The 22,931-nt window shown below is 57.7% G+C and overlaps 2 protein-coding genes across 2 annotated transcripts in view; one reads left to right on the top strand and one right to left on the bottom strand.

Annotated features, from left to right (window-relative positions):
* ATP6V0D1 (ATPase H+ transporting V0 subunit d1) overlaps positions 1-15,674 on the top strand; it is a 39,323-nt gene extending 23,649 nt beyond the window's left edge. The window contains exons 2-8 of the mRNA XM_043599513.1: positions 474-645; positions 9,295-9,473; positions 10,937-11,016; positions 14,387-14,464; positions 14,592-14,768; positions 14,878-14,955; positions 15,057-15,674. Coding sequence (XP_043455448.1) covers positions 474-645; positions 9,295-9,473; positions 10,937-11,016; positions 14,387-14,464; positions 14,592-14,768; positions 14,878-14,955; positions 15,057-15,218 — 926 coding nt within the window. The 3' untranslated portion in view covers positions 15,219-15,674. The remainder of the gene's footprint in view (positions 1-473; positions 646-9,294; positions 9,474-10,936; positions 11,017-14,386; positions 14,465-14,591; positions 14,769-14,877; positions 14,956-15,056) is intronic.
* A 428-nt stretch (positions 15,675-16,102) lies between these two features.
* Positions 16,103-21,815, bottom strand: HSD11B2 (hydroxysteroid 11-beta dehydrogenase 2). The gene is made up of 5 exons (XM_043599512.1): positions 21,408-21,815; positions 17,798-18,010; positions 17,489-17,674; positions 17,244-17,381; positions 16,103-17,066 (listed from the first exon to the last, which is right to left on the bottom strand). The coding sequence occupies exons 1-5, from the start codon at positions 21,670-21,672 to the stop codon at positions 16,651-16,653; spliced, it is 1,218 nt and encodes a 405-aa protein (XP_043455447.1). The 5' UTR covers positions 21,673-21,815; the 3' UTR covers positions 16,103-16,650.
* Positions 21,816-22,931: the final 1,116 nt, after the last annotated feature.

Genomic DNA, 22,931 nt, shown 5'->3' with positions numbered 1-22,931 from the left:
CTTTATTTCATTTGCATCATTTATGCCTAGAGTGTGTGGGCTTGCCCTTCTAACCCTGCAGCTATGGAGTGTAGGGCCCAGGTCTTACTCTACTCTAGGTTGGAGCCATACCAGAATCTGCCATGCAGAAGGGCCTCAAAGGTGGTGGTGAATGGCACCTTGGGTTGGGGTTTCCCAGGCCTTCTTGTCATTTGGAGGAACATTTTGTTCTACTTGTGCTTGGACTCTGGGGCCCAGTGTACTGGCTAATGGCCCAAGAGTCTGGGATATCTCTAGGGCCTTGGTCTGACTGCCCTGGAGTAGGCCCTGAGCCAACAGGGAGGTGAAGGTGGGGACAGCAGGGCAGGGTAGCAGCAGGACACAACGGCAGAGAAGCTGGGGCTCGGAGTTGGGTGTGGATGGGGTTTTGGGGTCCTGGGGAGGTTCAGTGTGGCTAGCCCTCATACTCCCCACGCCCCTGCCTTGGGTTTCAGACCTGAAGCTGCACCTGCAGAGTACTGACTATGGCAACTTCCTGGCCAATGAGGCATCGCCGCTAACAGTGTCAGTTATTGATGACCGGCTCAAAGAGAAGATGGTGGTGGAGTTCCGCCACATGAGGAACCACGCCTATGAGCCACTCGCCAGCTTCCTGGACTTCATTACGTAAGTGTGCCCTATAGTGCCTTCGCCTCCCACTGGGCAGGATAGCTGCTCCTCCTGTCTCTGGGCCAGCATGCGCTTAGGCCAGTTGCCCACAGAGTCTTCCTGGGCTGTGTAGCTGAGCTGGTTATTCAACAGCCCTGGGCCTCCAAGCCACCACCAGCCACTTCATTGCTGTGGATTCCACACTGTAATATTGGATGAAGCCCCTTTCCCTGCACCCTTGGTATTACAGAGATTGGGGTGAGGAGACCAAGGATGATGGGAGCACTTTGCCTCACTCACCCTGCAGCATCCACACTGAATGCTCACTAGGTCCTGACTTCCCAGACTGGGGTCAGAGGTCAGGGGATGGCAGAGCTCTGAAGAGCCAAGTTCTTGGAATGGACCATTCAGGCCCTCTGGGCCTGTCTGGGCTGAGGCCATTCTCCATCTTCTCTGTCCATGGCCCTGGGTCTCAGGGAGAAGTGGGGAAGGCTGAACACCTGGCTGCCTTTCCCAATTCTGGACCAAGCCCACATGTTTATGACCATGGCTGCCCAGCTTCCCCGTTGTCTAACCCTTGGGTGTAGTCCTGCCTCCACTAAGCTCCTGGAGGACCTGAGCAGAAGAAAGGACCCTACAGGCTAGGGGAGGGCACTTGGATGAGGCAGCCTCTGCTTGCCAGGTATGCCTGTGGAAACAGGGAGATAGGCCGTCTCTGCCTGGATAGACCAGGAGCCATTAGCCAGGGCCTGGTTAACAAAGAGATGGCCCCAGAGGTGTGATCAGTGGCTAACTTAAATGAATGTGCTCTGCATTAGTGGTGTGTGAGTGTGTGTTGTGGGGAAGTGTTTCCGGATACTGGGTACTTTTGGGTACTGTTGCGCCTTTATCATTCCCTGATTTCGGTGCTCCCACCCTCCTCCTGGAAAACTGGCACACCTGCCCCACTAGGGTGCTTCCTGCCTGTCCTGATTCCCACCCCCAACAAGCAGCAGCCACTTACTTAAGATCCACTTGCTCAAGTGGAGTCTGCAGCCAGAAGGGATCCATCCTTGGGTAGAGGCCACAGGCTGGGACCCCTGAAGGGCTCAGGGAACTTACCCAGGCTGGGAAGCAGTCTCTTTCCTGGCTACAGGCCTCCTTTCTGGGGGCCTCCCTGCTGTCTTGGCTGGGCCTGTAATTACACCTCCTTGGCTCTGGTCAAGGTATAGACTACATAGTCCTGCTGGGGCAGGAGGCCAGAGATGGGGCATGTCTTGTGCTGCTGAGATGGGGGTCACACCGAAGTATCCCATGTGTTAGCTCCTGGCCTGGGCCTGTGTATCCCTTGCCTCAAGGCCAGAGCCGGGGACATACCAGGAAGCAACAAATTTATTGCCAGAGCCCAGCCTTCACCTTATTTGCACAAGCCTCTCTCAGCTTCCTGGTGAATGTTCTGGCCTTGCCAGCCAGGCAGACCAGAGGAGGCCTGACCCATGCCAGTGGTCAGAGGGCAGTTGTCATCCATCTCACTGTCCACTTGGCCACCTGCCTGTGCAGCTAGCTCCTGGCCTTTCTTGGTGCCCTTAGAGGCTTCGTCTCAGCCTGCCAGGCCATGAAACTGGAGAGGGCTCTGAGCGTGACTGAGGCTGCATAACCGCCAGCTCTTTGCTGGAGGTTGGCTGCAAGCACCAAGCGTGCTTAAAGCAGCCAAGCACTATCCTGTGGCAGGCTGTCACTTCCCCGCCCCTTCCATTCATGGGTGATTGTGGCTTAGTCTTCCCAGCTCCTCACTCCTGCCCTCACTCAGGAAGAGCTCAGCAGCCACGTGTCAGCCTGTCTGAGCCTGTGGCTGCTCGTTCCATGACCTCGTCATCTTCAGTGACCCGCTCCTCTGCTCTCCACTTCAGCCACCCCCACTGATGGCTACCCAAGGCCATGTCACTACTGGAACTATTCCACCCCGAAATCGCTGAGTCAGGCACCCCCTCTCTACCCACAGCCTTCAGGCACTCCAGCCCACTCTCAGTCCCTTGAGGGACGTTGGTTCCGGACTCAGCAGGACGCTGGGCCTTGCTTCCTCTCCTGCTGCCCCTTCTGTCTTCGTTTTCCTCCCTCCCCAGCTGAGGTTCCCTGGTCCATCATTTGAGTACTTTTCTGCCAGCATCCGCAGCTCTCTTGGCCGCCTGTCCTATAGTCCCGCCCTGGCTGGCAGCCCCCCAGCCCTGGAGGAATCCCAGCAGCCTCCGGCCTGGAGGCACCCTCCCCCACCTCCACAGCCTGGAGCAAAGCTGGGGAAGCCGGCCTTGAGCGGTGATCCCTGCTGCCAGACGTGCACACTCACCAGTGCAGCTGGCCTCAGCTTGTCTTTGCCCAGCCGGCCATTTGTTCTCCCTACCCAGCACCCTGCAGCCCCCCCACCAAGGTTGGGAAGACCACTTCACCATTTTAAATACTACCTCTCTCCCACCCCCGGCCTTGTCTCTGGGCAGATGGCCCACCTTCCTCCTCCACAGAGACAGTAGAAACCAGTCACCTTCCAGCACCGCATCTGTGTCCCCAACCCTGATCTGATGGCAAAGGTTCCTTCTCTTGGGTCCTTCTGCCAGAGTCCTGAGCTCTCTTACCCGACTCCCTGGACCCTGAGTGGCCACTCACCTGTTCTGTCTGTGCAGCCACCGTCCCTTTCAGATTCGTCCCATCAACAACTGAACAAGCGCAAATCTCTCACACTGTTTAAAACTGTCTCCTAGGGGCGCCTGGGTGGCGCAGTCGGTTAAGCGTCCGACTTCAGCCAGGTCACGATCTCGCGGTCCGTGAGTTCGAGCCCCGCGTCAGGCTCTGGGCTGATGGCTCAGAGCCTGGAGCCTGTTTCCGATTCTGTGTCTCCCTCTCTCTCTCTGCCCCTTCCCCGTTCATGCTCTGTCTCTCTCTGTCCCAAAAATAAATAAACGTTGAAAAAAAAATTAAAAAAAAAAAAAAAAAAACTGTCTCCTAGGGGGGCGCCTGGGTGGCTCAGCCGGTTAAGTGGCCGACTTTGGCTCAGGTCATCATCTCACGGTCCGTGAGTTCGAGCCCCGCGTCAGGCTCTGTGCTGACAGCTCAGAGCCTGGAGCCTGTTTCAGATTCTGTGTCTCCCTCTCTCTGACCCTCCCCCATTCATGCTCTGTCTCTCTCGGTCTCAAAAATAAATACACGGTAAAAAAAAAAAAAAAAAACCAACAAAACTGTCTCCTAGGGCCTGCGCTTTTACGTTCACTGTGTGTTCTCTCACCCCCGCCCCCCCCCCCCCACGCCTGCCCATCCTTTGAGCTTCCAGTCTGCTCCCAACTGTCCCATCACTCCACCGCAAAGGCCCTGACCAAGGTCACCACTGAGCTTTGTGCGGCAAGGTCTGCAGGCCTAATCAGGAGCCACAGCCCTCCCACCCTCCAGCAGTCTCCTTCTTCTCTGCCATTTAACTCTTACCTCTCTGCCTGCTCCTCCTCCTCCCCTCCACCTCCTCCACTTCCTCCTTTCTGGGTCATCCGCAGTGTTGCAGAAAGAGGGAATCTCTTCCGTCAGGGCCAGGGCCTGGAACTCATAGCTGGCTTCTCTGAGGAGGTGGCTGTGTGGCTGAGGAGCTGTTTAAGGAAGAATTGGGAAGGGGAGATTCTGGACTGAGGGAACCATACATGTCCTGAGCCTCAAACCCCAGGGATGTCCAGAGGAATGTAACTAGAGAGGAGAGCATGGTTCCCCCAGGTAGGGGAGGCGTCAGCTAATGGCTCCATCCTGCGTGTGAATACTTGAGGGAACAGTGCCATCACTGCTGGCCACAAACAAAGCTGGCGCAGCTGGGTTGGAGGTTGGGACTACCACAAAAGGTCAACTTAGCTCTGTTCCTCAGAGCCTCTTAGTAGCCCATAGAACTGCCCTTGGATTGCTGGAACAGGATTTCCCAGGAAGTGATGGGTTCCTTGTCACTAAAGGTGTGCAGACAGAAGCTGATGAAGGTCTTTTCTGCCCTCCCATGATGAAAGACAGTGTCCAGTGGTTTTGTTGATCCCAGCGAGCCTTCAGCCAACACAACTAGTATCAGCTCTGGGCCAGGCCCTATGCCAGGAGGGAGGGGGATGCATGAATCCAATGGGATGAGTGTCAGGGGTGGTGTAGACAGCTCCTGGAGAGGCCTGTGGGCAGCTGCTACAAATGGATCCAGGGTCACAGGAGGCTTCCTGGCATTAAGAGGACTCAAGGATCAGGTGGGGTGAAAGAGACTGCTCAGGAGAGTGGGTGGCACTGCCTGGTGTGGAGGAAACAGGCCTTGAGTGAGTGAGAGTCTGTGAAGTAAGCTGTCATCAATCATGTAGTTTTTAGATAATTCAGTTCAATTTCACGGCAATAACATGTAATATGTCACTATACCAAGGATTTTTCCAGACGTAGCCATTAACGTGCTGTGTGACTTGGAATGGAGCCTCTATTGGGGTTTTTTGGCTTTGGAGGGGAGATCTTGATCTAGGCCATTCCATGATGGCTTCCCATAGGAAAGTAGGCTCTCAAAGGGAAGTTGGGAGAGGTGTGTGTGGGAGAGGTGAGTCTGGCCTCTGGGGATTTTCAGGTGGGCCCCAAAGGCCCTTGTCTTTAAAGGAATGAGCCATCCCCAGTGTGCAGCAGCCTGGTACCCATTAGCAGAACCTGGGCTTGGTAACCTGCATCATCTGGGAGAGGTGAAGTCCAGTCTTTCTTATGTACCAGGGTCTCCAGTGCCACCAACCTGGAGTGGGTAGCTGGAAGGCAGCTTTGTCCCAGGACAATGGCCTCAAGTGCCCCATAGGCCTTTTAGCATACCTGCCATTCTCCCCAGAACTTTTTGTACCATGGGTTGCAGAGGCATGGTGGTTATCCTTATCCTGGTCCTCTAGCCCTCTCTCTCTACATCCACTGTTTTTGGGTCATAGCACGGTCTATACAGGCTGGGGCTCTAGGCCTGCCATGATTTCTGGGTCATGGGCTAGACCTGGCTCCTGCCTTGCGGGAGAGCCAGCAGTGACACTGACGAAGGGAGAGCACACAGGAGCTCTTTAAGGCCTAGAAGGCTTAAGTCAAGTGGGAAGACCCAATCAGGCTTCTGGGGAAGAGCAGGATTTTAATGAGAAGGTCAGGGCCTTACTAGCTCTGCTATGGGCTGCATTTTAGTTATCCTGATTAAAACTGAGAAACTGAGAAACTGAGGCTTGGCAAGTTGTATGCTGAGGCCATAGCTTAATATCTCTATTCCCTTTCTGCCCTAGGCAGGGCTTTGCAGGACTCTGATGTGATTAAGCACAGATACTGTTATGAGCAGCCTCTGCTGGGAGCTGTAGGATAGACAGACTGGCAGAGGTACCTAGTCATCTTGGCCTCCTCACCAGTGCTAGGCCAGCCCCCGGCGCCAAGACGATAAGAATGTGGAAGCAAGCCATGCTTCTCCAGCAGGTGGCGCCAAAGGGCACAGCAGAAGAATGGGGCTTGGCTGGGGGCTCTGAAGACTTCTTGGAAGAAGGGGCTTCCTAAACCCCAACCCGAGACTTCTATGGGCCCAAGCTGAGTCTTAAAGGCACAGGGTGAGGGAGGGCCTCTGGGTAGAGGAATACAGACTCCCTACTCCCACCCCACAAGGGCCTCTTTGGCCTGGCGGGCAGCCGCCTGTCCACTCCCCAGCTGTCTTCCTCTGGAGGGAGACGCTGACCAGCTGGAACCTCATTCTCTGCTGTTGAGGCCAAATGAGGGGAGGACTGGTGGAGTGGCTTTTTGGGGGCAGGGAGGCAGCTGCTCAAGCCAGGCGAGGAGGAGGAGGATGTCCCTGTCTGCTGAAGGCCTTGGCCTTGGGGGAGAAGCAAACAGCCTAGCCAGCACCATCTCTGCCAGGCCTGCCCTGCTTCCTTTCTCCCAGGAAAGAAGATTTGGGCTCTCATTGGGCTGGGGAGAAAAGCAGGGGCTGCTTCTGCAGTAACCTCGTAGTTGACTCAGGGAGAAGGAAGAGCTGGGTCTGGCACAGGATTATCCAGTGCTGGCCTAGACTGGGTTAGAAGGGGGCCCTGGAAGGTACTGGGAGTATGTGATCGTAAGTGGCCCTTAACTGGCTCGGCATTTTCCTTGGTACCCAGACTGGACTTCTAGCAGGAGAGGCTGGGGGCAGCTAGGAGGTACTACTACTGGCCCCGACATTTGCTGTCAAGGCTGAAAAGTGACTCATAGCTGGCCTGTTCCACATCATTGGAGGGACAACAGAAAAGCCAGATGGTAGAGTCTTCCCACGGGCTCTCCTCTAAGTCCAGGCCAGGACCCTGAGGAGTACCAGGGCCTCCCCTGAGCCCTGCCTCCAGCCCCATCCCCAACATAAACGAATACCCTGGGATGTGGGCAGAGGGAGTGGGGAGATTTAGAGAAAGAAAACTGGCTTGTGGGGATACCTCTGAAAAGACAGAGCTAGATGGGGAGTGCAGTGCCAGGGCATGGGGACCCTAGAAATGGGACATGGAGGTCATCTGCCTGATGGTGTGACAGGGCCAAGTGCCTATACTCTCTCTTACTTCCTTGGATACTGGGTTTGGTGATGCTGGTGGCTGCGGGGTCAATCAGATAGTATAGGCCTAAGAGGGGTACCCTTCTCTCTGTCCCTGTCCACAAGGTTGTGAGAGTGGAGAAGAGCATCCTCAGGCCGGGGACAGGAGTCTTTGTGGCTGTCTCAGAGAACAGGAAGACTGGAGTGGGGCTGGTTGGGGTGCAGGTAGAGGGCTGCAGGAGGTGACATGTAGCACAGGTCCTGTGGTACATGAGATTCTGGAGGCATTGGGAACAAGGGATGCTGTCCAGGGTGGAGGGGATGCAGGCTCTGGCTGGAGGCCAAGGCCCAGAACTCTAGTGACCTTTTTCTGAGGTCCCTCTGCTCTGCCAGCTCTGTCAGGTTCGGGGCAGAAGGCTGGCCATTGGGCTTCTTGCCTTGCAGCTACAATGGGCCCCGCCTGAAGCCCTCAGTTTGAGAAGGGGAGGGCCTGTCTCTTCTCAGTGCACATCCTGTCACTGACCCAGCCGGTTTGGGGGCGGAGAGAGGGCAGCTGCCTGGCCCCAAGCCCAGGAGAGCAGAGGTCACAGCAAGGCGCTGGGCTGGGTGGGAGCTGGGGGAGGGTGCAGCAAGCAGGGGGAGTAGGGGGTCAGGTCAGGACTGGAGCTGTGGCTTTTTCTTCCTGTCGCCTTCCTGGAGGGCCTTGTGGGAGCTCCCCCAATAGCTGGCCCTCTGAGTTGAGGCCTGGGCCACCCCTTTCCCTTTCTTCCCTTGGTATTTATGGCCACTGCCCACCAGGGGTCTTCCATGGACAGCCTCAGCGTTGGGTGCTTAAAACACTTTCCCAGGAGAGGGGCCTAGTTGTGGGCCACCCAAAAACTAGGGCAAGTCCTGTGCTAAGTGCCCATTCAGGGCAGCAGCCTGCACCTTAGCTCTGACCCTTCATTGGTGCCCCTCCCCACAGGCCTCATCCACTCATGTACCCTGAGTTCATCACTGGTGACAGGCTGGAGGAATGTTGTGGTTAATGCCACCTGACTGTGCCTGGGGCCTTCCTCACTGCCCCCGCCCCCCCTGCCGCTCCTGGCTTCACCCCATTCCCACGTAGGTGACTAGACAGAGCTCTGCCCCGGCTCCTTTGTGCCATTGTCTTAAAGTTCGGAAGCAGAGCTTGCCCTGCCCCTTGCCAAGTCTGAACCGGGAAGCCCCACCCTCCCCAGCTCCACAGCCCCCTCTGCTGCTCATGTGCTATCCAGAGCGGAAAGCCAAGGAGCTTAGGCCTAGGACAACTTGAGCCCAGCCTCCCTATCCAGGCCTCTGGGTCCCCTCTAGGCCTCCTGCGCGGATACCTGGCCTAGGCCTCTGGCTGAAGAAGGAGGCGGTGCTCTGCCTTTGGAGTGGAACTGTGCAGGGCAGCTATCTACCTGCTCCATCTCTGCCTGACCTGGGGCCTTACTCCAGAGGGGCCCTCCCGCTAGCTCCTTTCTGGCCTTCCCTTTTTCTCTGGCTTTTCCCCACCCTGCTCTTCAGCCTTTCCTCCCCTTGCCATCTCCCCCTCCCCGCATCCCCACCCAGCAGCCAGAATGACTCTAACAGGACTGTAATACTCCCTGCTTACATCCTGCTCATGGATCTCTAGTGCTCAAAATGCAGTCAGGACCCTCAGCCTGGCCTGCAGGACCAGCGACCAGGCCCCAGCAAGCTAGGAGCACTGCCCTGGTTCCCTCCTTCTGCCAACCCTGAACTGTGCTCAGTTCCTCGAATGCGGCAGGCACTCGGTGAATGCCTCCAGGCCTTTGCACACACTGTTCCCTCTTCCCAGAACACAATTACATCTCCCAGTTTTTTCATCCCCAGGCTGGCCTTGCACCTCCTTCTGTGTTCCCTGCCAGAACTCTGTTCACACCGTGGGGTAGTTACCTCTTCCCAAACACTCAAGGGGCATGAATCTGTGCCACACTCCCAAGGGAGGGGCCGTGTATGTCTCAGACTCCTGGTGCTGGAGTAGGGCTGCAACCGGGCAGGGAGGTGAACCAGTGGTGCTGGTCAGCAACACCATTGAGGTGGCGCTCTTTGTTGAGGGTGGCCTGTCCAGGGTGGGGGCAGGGTCACTGCTGGGCCAGGACTTCCAAACCCCTGCTGTTGTGTGCCTCCCACAGTTACAGCTACATGATTGACAACGTAATCCTGCTTATCACGGGCACGTTGCACCAGCGGTCTATCGCCGAACTTGTGCCCAAGTGCCACCCACTAGGCAGCTTTGAGCAGATGGAGGCTGTGAACATTGCGCAGACACCTGCCGAGCTCTACAATGCCATTCTGGTGGACACGCCCCTGGGTGAGCCACTGGGGTGGAGGGGGGAGGAGGTGGACACCGCCTCCAAGTGTGGGGTTTGTGGACCCCTGGGTGGTGGGGGGGGTGATACTGAGCCATAAAAGAAGGCTTGCCCCCTGCTGCTTACCTTTATGTTTCCCTTAACTTCCCTCCCATTCTGTTGCCCTACCTTCAGTTCCTTTCCTGTTGCTTTTGCTGGGCTAGACAGACTACCACCAGGGCCTGATTCAGACCATGTAACTTCGTGAAACTGGCCAATTTCTCAGAATGCAGAGAAAGGCTGAGCTCATGGAGTGGGGAGAGGCCCAGGTCCCTCAGAGTCTTGGGACTCGAACACACTGTGGCCCCAAGCTAGTGGGGCCAGAGTGGCTGGCTGCCTGTGAGGCAGAGGAGGGAAGCAAATAGCTTCACTTGCCTCCACAGAACAGGTCCCAGGGGCCAGGTCAGGCAGTGTCCGGCAGGATGCAGGGTTCGTGTCAGAGGCCAAGAGAGGAAGGGGAACTGGGAGCTTCCTGCAGGGCCCCACCTAGGCAGTGCTGGCTCCTGCCTATCTTGGAGGCTGGGGAGAAGGCACTAAGGCTGTCACCAGCTAGTGCCCTCATAGCCACAATCTTTGTCCTCAGAGCACCACCTCCAGGAAGCCTCCAGGGTTAAACACTGGGTTCTAAGTTGCACTTGTTCCTGTACTGAGAGTCCTGAGCCCTACTTGCTAGGCCTATCTGCCATAGACTCTTCCAGTAACTCTGAGCTAGTTCTGGGCTATTTGTGGTTTCTCAGTTTCTCCATTTTTATTTTATTTATTTTATTTTATTTTATTTTATTTTATTTTATTTATTTATTTATTTATTTTTTATTTTTTTGCTCCCTCTCTCCCCCTAGTTTCTCCATCTTTAAAGAGAGACAGACTAGAGAGTCTGTGGGCCCCTGTCAGGGGAGGGAGCTCTATTCTGTTCTGGCCTCTACTTTCAGCCTGACAGTGGCCCTCTGGGTCCCTGGTCCAGGCCCACTCAGCTCATTCCTTAAGAAGTAGGCTGGTTTTCTAAATGTGGGCCCCAGGCCCCCCCTGGGGGTTACAGATACATGGGCATCAGGCCCCAAATCCACAGCTGCCCCTCAAGAAAGGAGGATGTCATGGCCTCTTATGCAAGTCTGTCTTTGGCATGGTCTGAGCTTGGGTCTGCCCCAGAGGCGATTAGATCATGTTATGGCTGGCCGCCTCCTTTATAAATCAGTTTTAGGAGCAAGGATGCAGGAGAAGCTCAGGTCAGTGTACATGGCCCAGTGTATTGCTTCTGCCACTTGCAAGGCAATTGCCCAGGCTGGTTCGGGAGGCCCCCCAACCCCTGGCCAGCTGGGCCTCGTGACAGGGGCCCTCTATGCCCTGCAGGGGTGGTTAAACAGCAGGAGGATTCTTGCCTAGGCTGAATCTAGTCGCCCACCCTCACCCCCACGTCTTTCTTTCCCAGCGGCCTTTTTCCAGGACTGCATCTCAGAGCAGGACCTTGATGAGATGAACATCGAGATCATCCGGAACACACTCTACAAGGTAGTGCCCTCATCAGAGGCGGGGGCTGGCCTGTGGGCAGGGGTGGGGCCACGGTATGGTGGGCTTGTGGTTTATGTGGGGTGCTGGGACGGGACGCAGCTGCACCAGGCTTCTATCCCGCAGGCTTAACCTTATCCGCAGGCTTAGCCACTTTCTGGCTCCCATGATGGGCGCAGGCTGCATGGAACAGGTTCTCCATCTCGTGGCGCCTGCGGCAGGCCCTGATAAGATCAGCAGGAGTGGCTGGTGCCCCACAGCTTGGCCTGTCAGAGCTGGCTCCTGGATGGCCACTCCCCCTGCATCCAGGAGGGTCACGGGGCCGCCACCCAGACCATAGCTTTCAGGTTTACCCCACCTAGACTGTTGCCAGCAAGGACAGGCATTTGAGCAGAGGCAACAGTGTGCTTATTATGATGGGGGGAGGGACCCAGCCAGGTGTAGCCAGGTCACCACATCCTTCTCAGGTTCCTAGGCCTAGAGCCAGTGCCACGTCACAGCATCCTTATCCCTTAACCACTTTCTGCTTCACCCCTGACTATGGCACAGGTTGGTGACCCCTGGAGACAGAGTGAGCTTGGGATTCCTGGGTCAGCACTGCCCTGGCCCAAAGAGATTAGGAGCAGGGCTGGGAGCCAAGGAAGGGGGCTGGCCAGGGACCAGTGAAGGACATTTGGGACAGACTAGGCTCTGGGCACAGTGAGGTACTGATGGGCTGCAGCCAGGAACATGGATCAGCAATAGGCAGGCCCTGAAGGGGGACTGAGTATAACCTAAGTCACGGGCCCTGCTGACCTAACCCTGAGAACATCTGGCAATCAGATCTTTACACCGAGTGTCTTCTCCTGCCTGAGTTGGAGCTAGGTGGCTGACACTCAGCTGCAGCCTGAGAGGCTAGGCCTCCAGTCTCCCTCCAGGAATCTGGGCCAGAGTGCAAGGGGAGGTCTGGTAATAGGTGAGGAGCCTGCATATGTTGCAGTGGTGTGGGCAGGGGAACAGCCCATGCAGAAGCAAGCATGGAGCATGGGCCAAGTGACAGGCAGTTTGCCATGGAAGTGCAGGTTCCAGATAGACAGCCGGAGACAGGTCTGGAAAAAGAGGCAGACACAGGATGAAGTCACCAAGGGCCTGGAGTGCCAGGCCAGAGTTTGAACTGTATCCTGTGGGCAGGGTCAGCCAATAAAGGTTTGCAACAGGGCAGAGTATCATCAGAAAGCCCCCTCTGGCTACGGTGTGGAGCATGGAGTAAAGGGGAGAGGCTAGAGGTAGGAAGATCGTCAACTTCTTTAATCGTCAGGATCACCCTAGGAGCTAGGTAGGCATGAATATCTGAATTGGTAAGATGAGAAAACTAAGGGCTCAAAGAAGCAGGGTGGGTTGCCTGAAACCACTTGCTATACTCTGGCAGCACTGGGATCACACCTGGCTCAGCCTGTTTGCAAAGCACGTGCTCTCATCTGCCCCGCTAACAAGGAGGCAGGCCAGGCAATCAGCCGAGAATGTGCATGCGCACATGATCTGAGTGCTCCTGCCCGCCCAACTGGCCTGCTGCAGGTTCCCTGCCCTGAGACAGGGTGAGGGGTGCGGCTGTCCCCCTAGCCTCACCCACACCCTCACCGGGCCTGACTGGTTCTAGCTGGAGTCACTGGTGAGGGCTGCCCGGACACCAGCTCCGTAAACACTGATCCAAGGCTGAGGGCGCCATGCCAAGACTGCCCGCTCGACAGGCAGTTTCCCAGCCCAGTGGCCACAGATGGGAGATTAGATGGACCCTCAGCCGCCTGGCAGGCAGGAACTGTAGGCAGCTGGTACAGCAGCCATGGACTAGCAGGCTCCAGGGGACAGGGTGGGGATGGGGAGGCAACCTTGGTACCTGAGCCTTTGAGGTCTTGCCAGTTTCTTCAACTGCCCTAACTTCCAGAAGAGTCTGAGCCCGTCCCATCATCTCCTCTGAGCCTAGGGTCAGCCTTTCCAGGGATTGGTGTAGCTCAGTGAAGGCTGGTGGCTTCCCCACAGATTGGAACTGCAGGCCCCACTGGGGCAGGCCTCGAGATTTGGGCAGGCCATGGGGAACTTGGCCTGGCCATGGGGAAGAAAGTGGCTGGGGACAGTCCTAGAGGGACTGAATTACCAGTGAGCCATGGTAGGATTGGCAGCTGTTTCTACCACCCAAGCCCTCTGATTCCTGGGGATGTATTATGCTGGGGTCCACTCTCCCCTTCCAGGCTTCTTCCTCTCTGACCTGTTCTAGACTTTTGTTTCCTGTGACCTCAGTGGTCACCACAGGCCTTCTGAGCACAGCTTGCCCAGTGCTGCTGGCCAGGCTATGCCTGTGCTCGTGGACTCCTGGGTTTCATCTCACCTCCTCCCTTGGGGGAGCAAAGCCTGTGGCCCAAGTCAGCTTGTGGTGGGTAGAAAGGTCTCTGAACCTTGGAGATCAGACCTTGGTGCTGAAAGCTTTCCAGGCCTCCTGGCCCTCAGCCCCAACTCTGAAGAATAATCTCTAGCCTGTGGAGCCAGAGTCCCTGTGACCATGCCACCAGAAGGGACTCAGGAGGATCTGAGTGAAGGGAGTTCCCCAGAGGGGCCACAAGACCATCCCCCCCTCTCTTGACACAGAGAGGTTTGGGGAAGGAAGCCTGTGCCTAGCCACTTTTATGAGTGAGTGCTGGGAGGAAACGAGGGACTGGGCTGACCTGTCTTTTCCTCATGCCCAGAAGATCCAGTTTGCCTGGGCAGGAAGTGCTCATTCCCACCACAGCCCATGTGTCCAGCCATTGCACTGCAGGGCTGACGTCTGTGCAGGCAATAACCATTCCTCAGCAGGAACTGAGCTGACATTTGCTTCCTGCTTCATGATGCCTGGGAGCTGCTTGGGGGATGGAAGGAGTTCCGTGAGGTGGGGTGCCAAGAGGGGCCAGGGCACCCAGTCCAGGCCACTTCCATGAACTCTCAGGAGTAACCTTCCTTCACTAGCCCATCAACATGTAGTTTTCTGAGGCTGAGGAGGGGAGGTTTGGGGGAAAGGCAGGCAGAGCAGCTGGGGGCAGACAGACCCCCTCTCTGAGCCTGGTCCTCTGCGGGATGAGGACATAAGGGCACGTAGGGGGCACTGCACCATGAAGCCGTCAGTAGGTCAGAAATTGCTCTATTGCTCCTGGGTGCAGTGAGGCAGCCGGCCAACTGATTAATAGTTGGAATTTGCAGATGTTTTCGAGGTTCTGACATGGGGGGTGCCCTGGCCAAGTGATGGGTGTGATGTATGGACTCATCATGCAAGGGACTGGGGAGGGAAAGAGGCAACGGTGAGGAGAAGGCTTGGCAAGTCCCCCAGCTCCCTGCCTGAGTTGAGCGAGCCCCATGCTCTGCGCAGGCCTACCTGGAGTCCTTCTACAAATTCTGCATCCTACTGGGCGGGACCACAGCCGATGCCATGTGTCCCATCCTGGAGGTGAGTGCTTGCCCACCTTCCTGCCCACTAGTCCCTGGTAGCCTGGGCCTGGGGGAAGCCCCGCCAGCTGACTGGCTGCTGCCTCCTTCCCCCTCCCTCTCGCCTTGCCTGTGTACTGGCCCCACAGTTTGAAGCCGACCGACGAGCCTTCATCATCACCATCAACTCCTTCGGCACAGAGCTCTCCAAGGAGGACCGTGCCAAGCTCTTTCCACACTGCGGGAGACTGTACCCAGAGGGTCTGGCCCAGCTGGCTCGGGCTGATGACTATGAGCAGGTCAAGAACGTGGCCGACTACTACCCGGTGAGTGCCCTGGCCACAGGATGATGGGCGGGCATACTGGCATCTGCATCCCCACCCCACACCCAACAGTGCCCTTGTGCTCATGCTTCCCGTCCCTTTTCTGGGCCAGGAGTATAAGCTGCTCTTTGAGGGTGCAGGCAGCAACCCCGGAGACAAGACCCTGGAAGACCGATTCTTCGAGCATGAGGTGAGGGGTTGCTCACCTGCGTGTCATAGGGAGGGGTTGGTAGCCCAGGCCTGACTCTGCCATCACGACCACCTGCACACCACGCCTGCCTCTGTCTATAGGTGAAACTGAACAAGTTGGCCTTCCTGAACCAGTTCCACTTTGGTGTTTTCTACGCCTTTGTGAAGCTCAAGGAGCAAGAATGTCGCAACATCGTATGGATTGCCGAGTGCATTGCCCAGCGCCACCGCGCCAAGATTGATAACTACATCCCCATCTTCTAGCGCCCTGGCCCAAGGCTCCCCACAAGTGTGTGTGTCTGCGTGTGCTGTGACCAAGCCCGCAGCTCACATGCCTGCCCTGGGGGATAGCACATTGTCCTAGTGGCTGCCGGTATTCCTGACCCTCCCTGGGATGGTTCTTGGGCCTGAAAAGGGGCTGGGCACCTGTTCCCCCTACCAAGGTTGGACCAACTCCCCTCCCCCCCCAAAAAAAAAGGAGGCCCCCTCAGCCCTATGTTTACAGCCACTGACACGCCTGAGAAGCATGTGGTCACTTTGTGTGCTTCCCTGAGAACCCCTGGGGCAGCGTGAGCCTCCTCTCCCTTCTGTGGGTCACCCGCAGAGCCATGGCCCAGGGGAAGGATAGAGTGTGTCCTTGGGGCATAGGGGAAATAGCTCTGCCACCCTATCCCTCAGCTCTGCCCTCTGAGACAATAAACTGCCCTCTCTAAGCCTGGCTGTCTGTCTCCTTTGGGTGCCATCCTTGTCAAGCCACCCCCACTCCAAGCTTTCTACCTCCTTTGCTGGCCCTCTCTCTGTGCTTTCAGGTTCTGCAGGATGGGGGAAGTCACTGGAGGCTCACACAGGGCTGTGGAACTGAGTGCTGGCCCTAGCGGGCCACAGATCTCCCTGTTTGCCTCAATGAGCCCCACTGCACCCTAGTCCAAGGGCATTACCCCCATTTCACTAGGCTGAAACCCAAGCCTGTGGATAAATGACCTGCCCACAGTCAACAAACAGGAAAAGGTATGAAGCACAGAATCTTTGTCCAGAACCTTGGCCCATGCTGACCACCAGGGGTTCCCCAGGCAGTTCCCAATCTGTCACACAGTCACAGACTGGCACTCAGACAGTCACACCCTCCAAACACAGCATCTCCCCCATTCTAGGAGAAATAAAAATTTGTCTTTATTTCAAAGGTGGCAATCAGGCAAGTAGGGTATGGAACCTCCTATGGCTAGGGGGGTTTGGGGTGAGTGGTCGGGACCCTAATTCTTGAGCCAGTCAAGAAACAGGATTTACCCTTTGAATCGCAGCACTGAGGCACTGGTGCCTTGAAAAAGTCCTGAGGGTGGTCCCCACCCCACCCAGTGACTCCTTAGTTTGCAGAGGCACTGTCTGCGGGATCCTATCAAAGGCTACAGCTAAGTCTTGCACAAAACTCCCCATCCAGTTGGGTTCTCCAAGCTACAGGGTGGAGCCTTGTGCCCAGGAGGGTCTGTGTGGGCTCATGAAGCAGAAGAAAGGCCTGGAGGTTCACTGGGAAGCCTCAGCTTCACCAGGCCTGGCCTGGGGCAATGACTGAGTGGGTAGGGCTGGGGTCCTTTAGGCCAGGCTCTAGGGCAGATTTGGGGGGGTCACAATGGCCCAGGGGAGGGCCAAGGGCTCATGGGACCTTGTCTGCTAGAGCAGCTAGGCCATCTGTGTGCACTGCTCATTGGGCTGTCATGGAGGAAGAGCCTGGGTTTGGGTCTGGGTCCAGGGCTGCATCCTGGGCTGGGGTAGAGCCAGGCTGGCCAGGCCGCAGTGCTCTTGGCAGACAGTGATTGATGAAGAAGGTCTGCAGGAAGCGGCGCCGCAGGCCCTCAGGCAGGTAGTAGTGGATGAAGTACATGAGCCCCAGGCCACGGCCTGGGTAATAGCGGCGGCGTGGCTGAGCTGCCAGCAGTGCGTCGGTGATGGCATCTACAACCGGGCTGAGGTCTGGCAGCGCCAGGCGCAGCGAATGCAGGAACTGCCCATGTAAGTGCTCGATGTAGTCCTCACCGTAGGCCTGGAGCAGCTCTCGGGGCAGGCTGGCCAGCAGCAGCTGTTTACGCTGCTCCCACTGGCCCACATTCTGCACAGACTCTGAGGAAGGAGCCACAAGGTCAGGGTGGGTTCACTTAGGGAAGCCAAAGCCAGACTCAGGTCAGTCTACCTCAAAACCGATCCTTGCCTCCAGACAGAGCCAGGCCCATTCCTTAGACCTGACTCCACCCCAGATATGAACACACCCACACACCGTATCCCAAACCCGAAGCCCACCTGTCTTGAAGCAGCCAGGCTGGATGATGCTGACCTTGACCCCCCAGGGCAGAAGTTCACAGCTGAATGTGTCCATGAGCAGTGCCATGGCCGCTTTGGAAGTCCCATAGGCCGCCAAGCATGGGTATGGCATGTCTCCTGGGGATGGATTGGGAGGGAGGCAGCTCAGCATGGACCAGGGGCTCCAGCAACCCTCTCTGCTCTGCAGCAGCACCTTTTCTACTCCAGTAGGGAAGGGCACTCACCTGCTGGGCTGCCCACAGTCACGATGCGACCCCTAGAACGCCGCAGCAGTGGCAACAGGCCCTTGGTTAGTTCAAGCGCACCGAAGAAATTCACCTCCATGCAGCTGCGGAATGTGGCCACTGGAGACAGCTCCACATCGGCCACTACATTGTTGTGGCCTGCATTGTTGACCAGGCCCCACAAGCCTGAGGGCACGGAGAAGGGGGACAAAGAAAGGAAGCTCAGAGTTGAGTCTGCCCAGCAGCAAACCTCCGCCCATTCACACCCACCCAAGCACACCCTCTCTTGGGGGATCTAGGCCCACTGACCTGTGCTGGTGGTGTGGGCCTTTGTGAACTCCAGTGCTCGGCTGATGTCTGCTGGCTTGGTCAGATCCAGCTGCAGCAGCCTTAGGCGAGGGGAACAGCAGGCACGCAGCTCTAGGGCACCAGGGCCATCCAACTCCAACACGGTGGCCAGCACCGTGAAGCCCATAGCGTCTAGCTTCTTTGCCGTCTCCTTGCCAAAACCAGAGTCACAGCCTGGCCAGGGCAGGGCAGCCAGTGAACTCCCACTGTGGCCCAGTCCAGCCTGAGACAACTCTAGGATCATCAGGGTCCATACAGGATCCAAGCCTCTGGATACCCAGTCTTCAGCAGCCTTCCCTCCCATCCCAGGTCCATCTCTGTAGGCTTTGCCCCTCTGGCTGAGCACTAGCTCTCTTACAGCTGTCACCTCCCTGACTCCCCAGAGCTACCCCAAACATGGCTTAATGATTCCCACTTTACAGATGAGGACACTGAGACCTACGAATGCTAAGTTGCTTCCCAAAGTCATTCAGCCAGCAGAGAGTAAGATCAGGACTCTACTGGAGGTCAGCCCGAGACCCAGTACCAGTCCTGGTGTCCTGCCTGCTTTGCTATCAGGTCTAAGCTTGCCTGTGCAGTATTACTGCTCAGCCTCGCTGCCCTTGCCCAGGCTTCTTCCTCTTACCTGGACTAGGCAGCAGCCCCCTCTTTGGTCCTGTCCCATCTTGCCCCCTTGAATCCATTCTCTTACCTCAGCAGCCAGAGGGATCTTTCCAAAACTGACAATATCACTCTGCGGCTGAAAGCCTTTCCAAGGCCCCCACAACCCTTGGGATGAAGCCCCAAGCCCTCTGCTCCCATCATTACAACCTGAGCCCCACCTCCCTTCCCCACCAGCACCCTACTATTGTTCCAGGCTCTAGGCAAGCTGGAGGCTCATACCTACCTCACCACTGACCCCCACTCTTGGAATTCCAATCAGTGGCAACAGTGGGGCATTCTCTGAGCCCCAGACCACTTGCCCCCAGGACAGGGAAGATGATGGATGGAGAAGAGAACAGACCTGCATTTGAATCCCTTCCCACACCCAACAATTGTGACCTGAGGTCAGTTACCACTCTTGGAGACTTAATTTCCTGTGTTTGGTATGTGGAGAGTGGAACCACCAGGCAGAGCCAGAGTGGGGGTCTGATAAGACCCTGCTTCCTTGATTGTTCCCATCCAGATCCTGGCTCTGAGGGTGGCAAGGGGAGGGGGAGGCCAGTGAGAGGAGGCTCTCTGGAGCCTGCCTCCCTGGTGGTCCCACTCACTTCTGGACAGGCTCTGCAGCCCCTCCCCACCTCAGCCCCGCCCCCTCTGCTGAGGCAGAGAACAAAGCTGGGACAGGGGCTGTGAACTAGGCTTTGTGTGGCTGGGGGCCTGCAGACTAAGGCAGTCTGGTCTGGGCTGGGCTGGGCTGACAAGTCCTTCCAGGGCAAGCCTGGCTGGGGGAGGCCAGTGAGCACATGTGTGTCCACTTGCCTAAGCTCCCTACTCTGGAGGGCCCTTCACTGGGAAACTGAGGCCTCCCAGAGCCTCAGCTCTACAGTCCCAACAGTCACCCATGCCTCGCACACCCTCTTGTTTATCTGCACACAGACACCTGTACATACACTTCCAAACTGCCTGCATATTCACACAGGGATTCACTCCCAGGAGACCCCCAGCCACCATCCATGAGCAGATGTGCACACATGGCACCCAGCCACTCAGCCCAAACTCTGACTCCACAGTTGAGCTCTGGATGTAGCCTTGGGCTGTGGTTCTCAGGGGTATTCTCAAGGAGGGGTGGGTAGCAGCTCTGGCAGGCTGAAGACACTGTTCTTAGCAGGTGAGGCAGGGCCTAGTCACTTATTTGTCTTGCAGTCAGGTAGTGAGAGAGGAAACCGCAGAGTGTTTGGACATCGGGAAGCTTGCTGGTCTACTCCTGATGCTTAGCAGGAGTGGGTTGGGCAGGACTCTTCCCCTCCCCCATTGCAGGGCTTTACAACCAGATATGGAGGAGCCCAAGCCTCAGAAGGCATCCCTCCTCTTCCCTCACTCGCCAGCTCAAGGCAAGGAGAAGTAACAGCAGCAGCATGAAGGCCTGAGGGGAGATCTCAGGAAAGACTGCCCACTGAGTCACTACTACCAGCAGATGGCCCAGATACTGTTGAGGCAACTCACAAATTAGACGGCAGGAGGGGAGCTGCCCAGTCCCTGGGAGCAGAGCTCGCAACCTAGTTCCTGCTTCAGACCAGGAGGGCCACTGTATCTTTCCTTCCTCAATCCCCTAAAACTTCACACTATACTCTGAATTCAGGTTCCACTCATCAAACCTGACCCCTGCTTTAACTCCACCCTCTTGCTGAAACCCAAAGCCCTAGTGCCACCGGTGTTCCCACCCCACCTCAACAGTCAACCTTCTTGCCTGGCATTCAAGGCCCCTTTTGAGGAAACAACCTCACATCACACCACATCTCAGCAGCCAGGCTGGTTACTGACTGTCCCCTACCCAGGCCACTCTCATTGTTGCCTCAAGCCTTTGTCCCATATCCATACTTTGATCCAAAACACCTTCCACACTTCACCTATCTTGACTCATCATCCCAGGCCCAGCTAAAGGATGGCCTCCTCTGAGAAATTCTCCCAGGTCTGTCCTTGTGATCATGCAGGGCCCCCTACTGGACCAAGACCTCTGGGAAGCCACTCTGGTGGTGAGGGCAGGGCTCTGAGAACCTGTCCAAAGCCATGGGGGGTTGGGGGGGGGAGAGACCAGGCTGCCCCTCCCCCCCCACATACAATGGAGCCAGTGCCCCCTGGCCTTTCTCTCCCTCCCCGCTTCCGGCTGGGTCTCAGTGCGCCCCCCCCCCCCCCCTTCTGGTGACAGATTTATTCCCTGCTCCAGACAAAGGGAACTCTGCCAGGCAACCAGAGGCACCTGAGTACAGCTCTCCACGACCTCCTTCCTGGGCACTGAAGACCAGGAGGAATGTGGTGTTGTGTGTGCTGGCTGCAGATATGGAAGGCTACCTCAGCAGTTTGGGGGTGGGTGGCACATTCTAAGAGGCAGCTGAATGCCCAGCTGCCTCTTATGGTGACCTCAAGCTTTTATGGATTCCAAGGACCCCAGCAAACGGGGCGGGGGAGGAGGAGTGGGTGCCCCAACTCCCCATCTAAGCGCCTTCCTCTGGCCCTGGGGAAGAGGAGATGAGGCGTCCCACGTGGGCATGTTGGGCAGAATCCAAGGGGTGACCATCCTCTTCAGTCCCTCAGAGCACTGCCCCCTGCCCCAAGACTGCTCTCTTGGGGAGGGGCATAGCATAAACCTCAGACTCCAAGAGGTTCCACCTTTCTCAGCCAGCAGTTGTTCCTGCGCACCTGCCCACTCCCGGCCTCATTTTCCCTCCAACACTCCACAGCGGCAGGTAGTTAACCCGGACTTAAGGAGGTGCCTTGCGCTTCCTACTTGGCTCGCTCCCGGCACCCAGGGGAGAACGACACTCCCATTCCCGTGCTGGGGGTTCCGCCTTGCCTTGGCGCGCTAGAGGGGAGCCCTCTGGGTGTCTGGTCCCGCCCTCGAGCCTGGAGTCCCCGCGCTCCGCGCACTCACCGGTGATGAGCACCGCGCGAGTGGCCACCGGCAGGCGCGGAGGGCGCGCCAGGCGGGACAACGCGATCCAGCCGGTGGCGGCCAGCACGGCGAGTGCGGCCGGCGGGGGCAGCAGGCGCTGGCACAGCCAGTCGAGCGCAGCCAGCAGCGCCAGCGCCGCCAGCAGCGGGCGGCCCAGACGCAGGTCTGCGCGCAGCAGCTGCAGCAGCGCACGGGCCGCCACGAGCAGCCAGGCGCCGCCCGACGGCCAAGGCCAGCGCTCCATGGCGGCCGGGCCGGGCTGGGCTGGGCCGGGGCGGGGCGGGGCGGGGGCCGGGCTGGGGAGCAGGGAAAGGGACTTGAGGCCGGAGCGAGGGGCGCGCGGTGCAGGAGGACACCAGCCAGGGGCGGAAGGGATACTCGCTTTCTCTGTTCGCCCTCGGGCCGAGCTTATAAAGAGCCCCGGGGGCGGGGAGAGGGCGGGGCGGAGGCGGGGCATGGGCGGGGCTTCCCTCCACTTCGCACCCCGCACCCTCCTCCGGGCAGGTGCCCCCCCTCCCCCGCTCCGCCCCGCCCCCGCGGCCAGATCTGCTTTCTAAGAAGCCGGAACAAAGTCCCGAAGTTGCTGCTACAGAGGGAGCCGCCTTGCCGCGGACCGTGCCGGGAACCAGGCCAGTCTGTGTAGCCCTAGTGCTTTGCATCTGCTCACCCCTGCGCCCACCCCCACCCCCACGCTGCGAGAGCAGTTGAGCCGCGGCTCCCAGGTGAGCACACCCAGCTCACACTTGCTCAGGACACCTGAGGACACGCACAACTTCCCTCAGCTTCTCACACTGACAGCACCGCCGCGACCTTCGGGCCTGCCGGAACCCCGCGGGGAAACAGACCGCCCTTACCCGGCCGCAGCAGCCGCCGCGGGCACACGCGCCGCACTCCCACGCCATGCGCGGCCGCAGGTCCCACGCGCACACACACGCCCTGACGCGCGCTCACACCTAAGCTGCCGGCGGCCACAAAACCGGCTTGCTGCGGGGGCTGGAGGGAGCAAGATGACTGCCTGGGTTCTAGGGAGTCTTTCTGCCCCGCCTTCCCCCTTTCCTTCAGGGCCCGGTCCTGGGGATGCACCAACCCCACCTCCTCCTGCCACACAAGTGTACGTGTGTGGGAGTGCAGGTGTGTGTGCGTTTGTGTGTGTGTTGCGGGGGCTGGGGCTCACAGAAAGTGTCTAGGCTTTGCATTACCTCCAGCCCACCCTCCGACTGGTACTTCTAGGACCAGGCCAATGGGAACACCTGGGGAGTCAGTAAGGGCAGCCTCTAGGACAAGGTAATCCCCTGCCCTACTCCCATGATTCCCTAGGTTATAAAATAAGTGCTGTGAATGTGGGTGCATTTCCCTACCTGTATGTATGAAGATCTGTGTTTGTGTGTGGCCCAGCGGCCCCCCATCCTGCCCACCCCCGTGTCTGGCACTCTGTGTTTGGCATCCATGCTAGGGCTCTGCCAGGCACTAGGAGTTGGTGCCAGCACCTGGCTCCCAGGCCCT

Source organism: Prionailurus bengalensis, chromosome E2, assembly GCF_016509475.1.
Source record: "Prionailurus bengalensis isolate Pbe53 chromosome E2, Fcat_Pben_1.1_paternal_pri, whole genome shotgun sequence".
In the NCBI taxonomy this organism is placed as follows: domain Eukaryota; kingdom Metazoa; phylum Chordata; class Mammalia; order Carnivora; family Felidae; genus Prionailurus; species Prionailurus bengalensis.
This window is presented reverse-complemented; position numbering and strand designations above follow the sequence as displayed.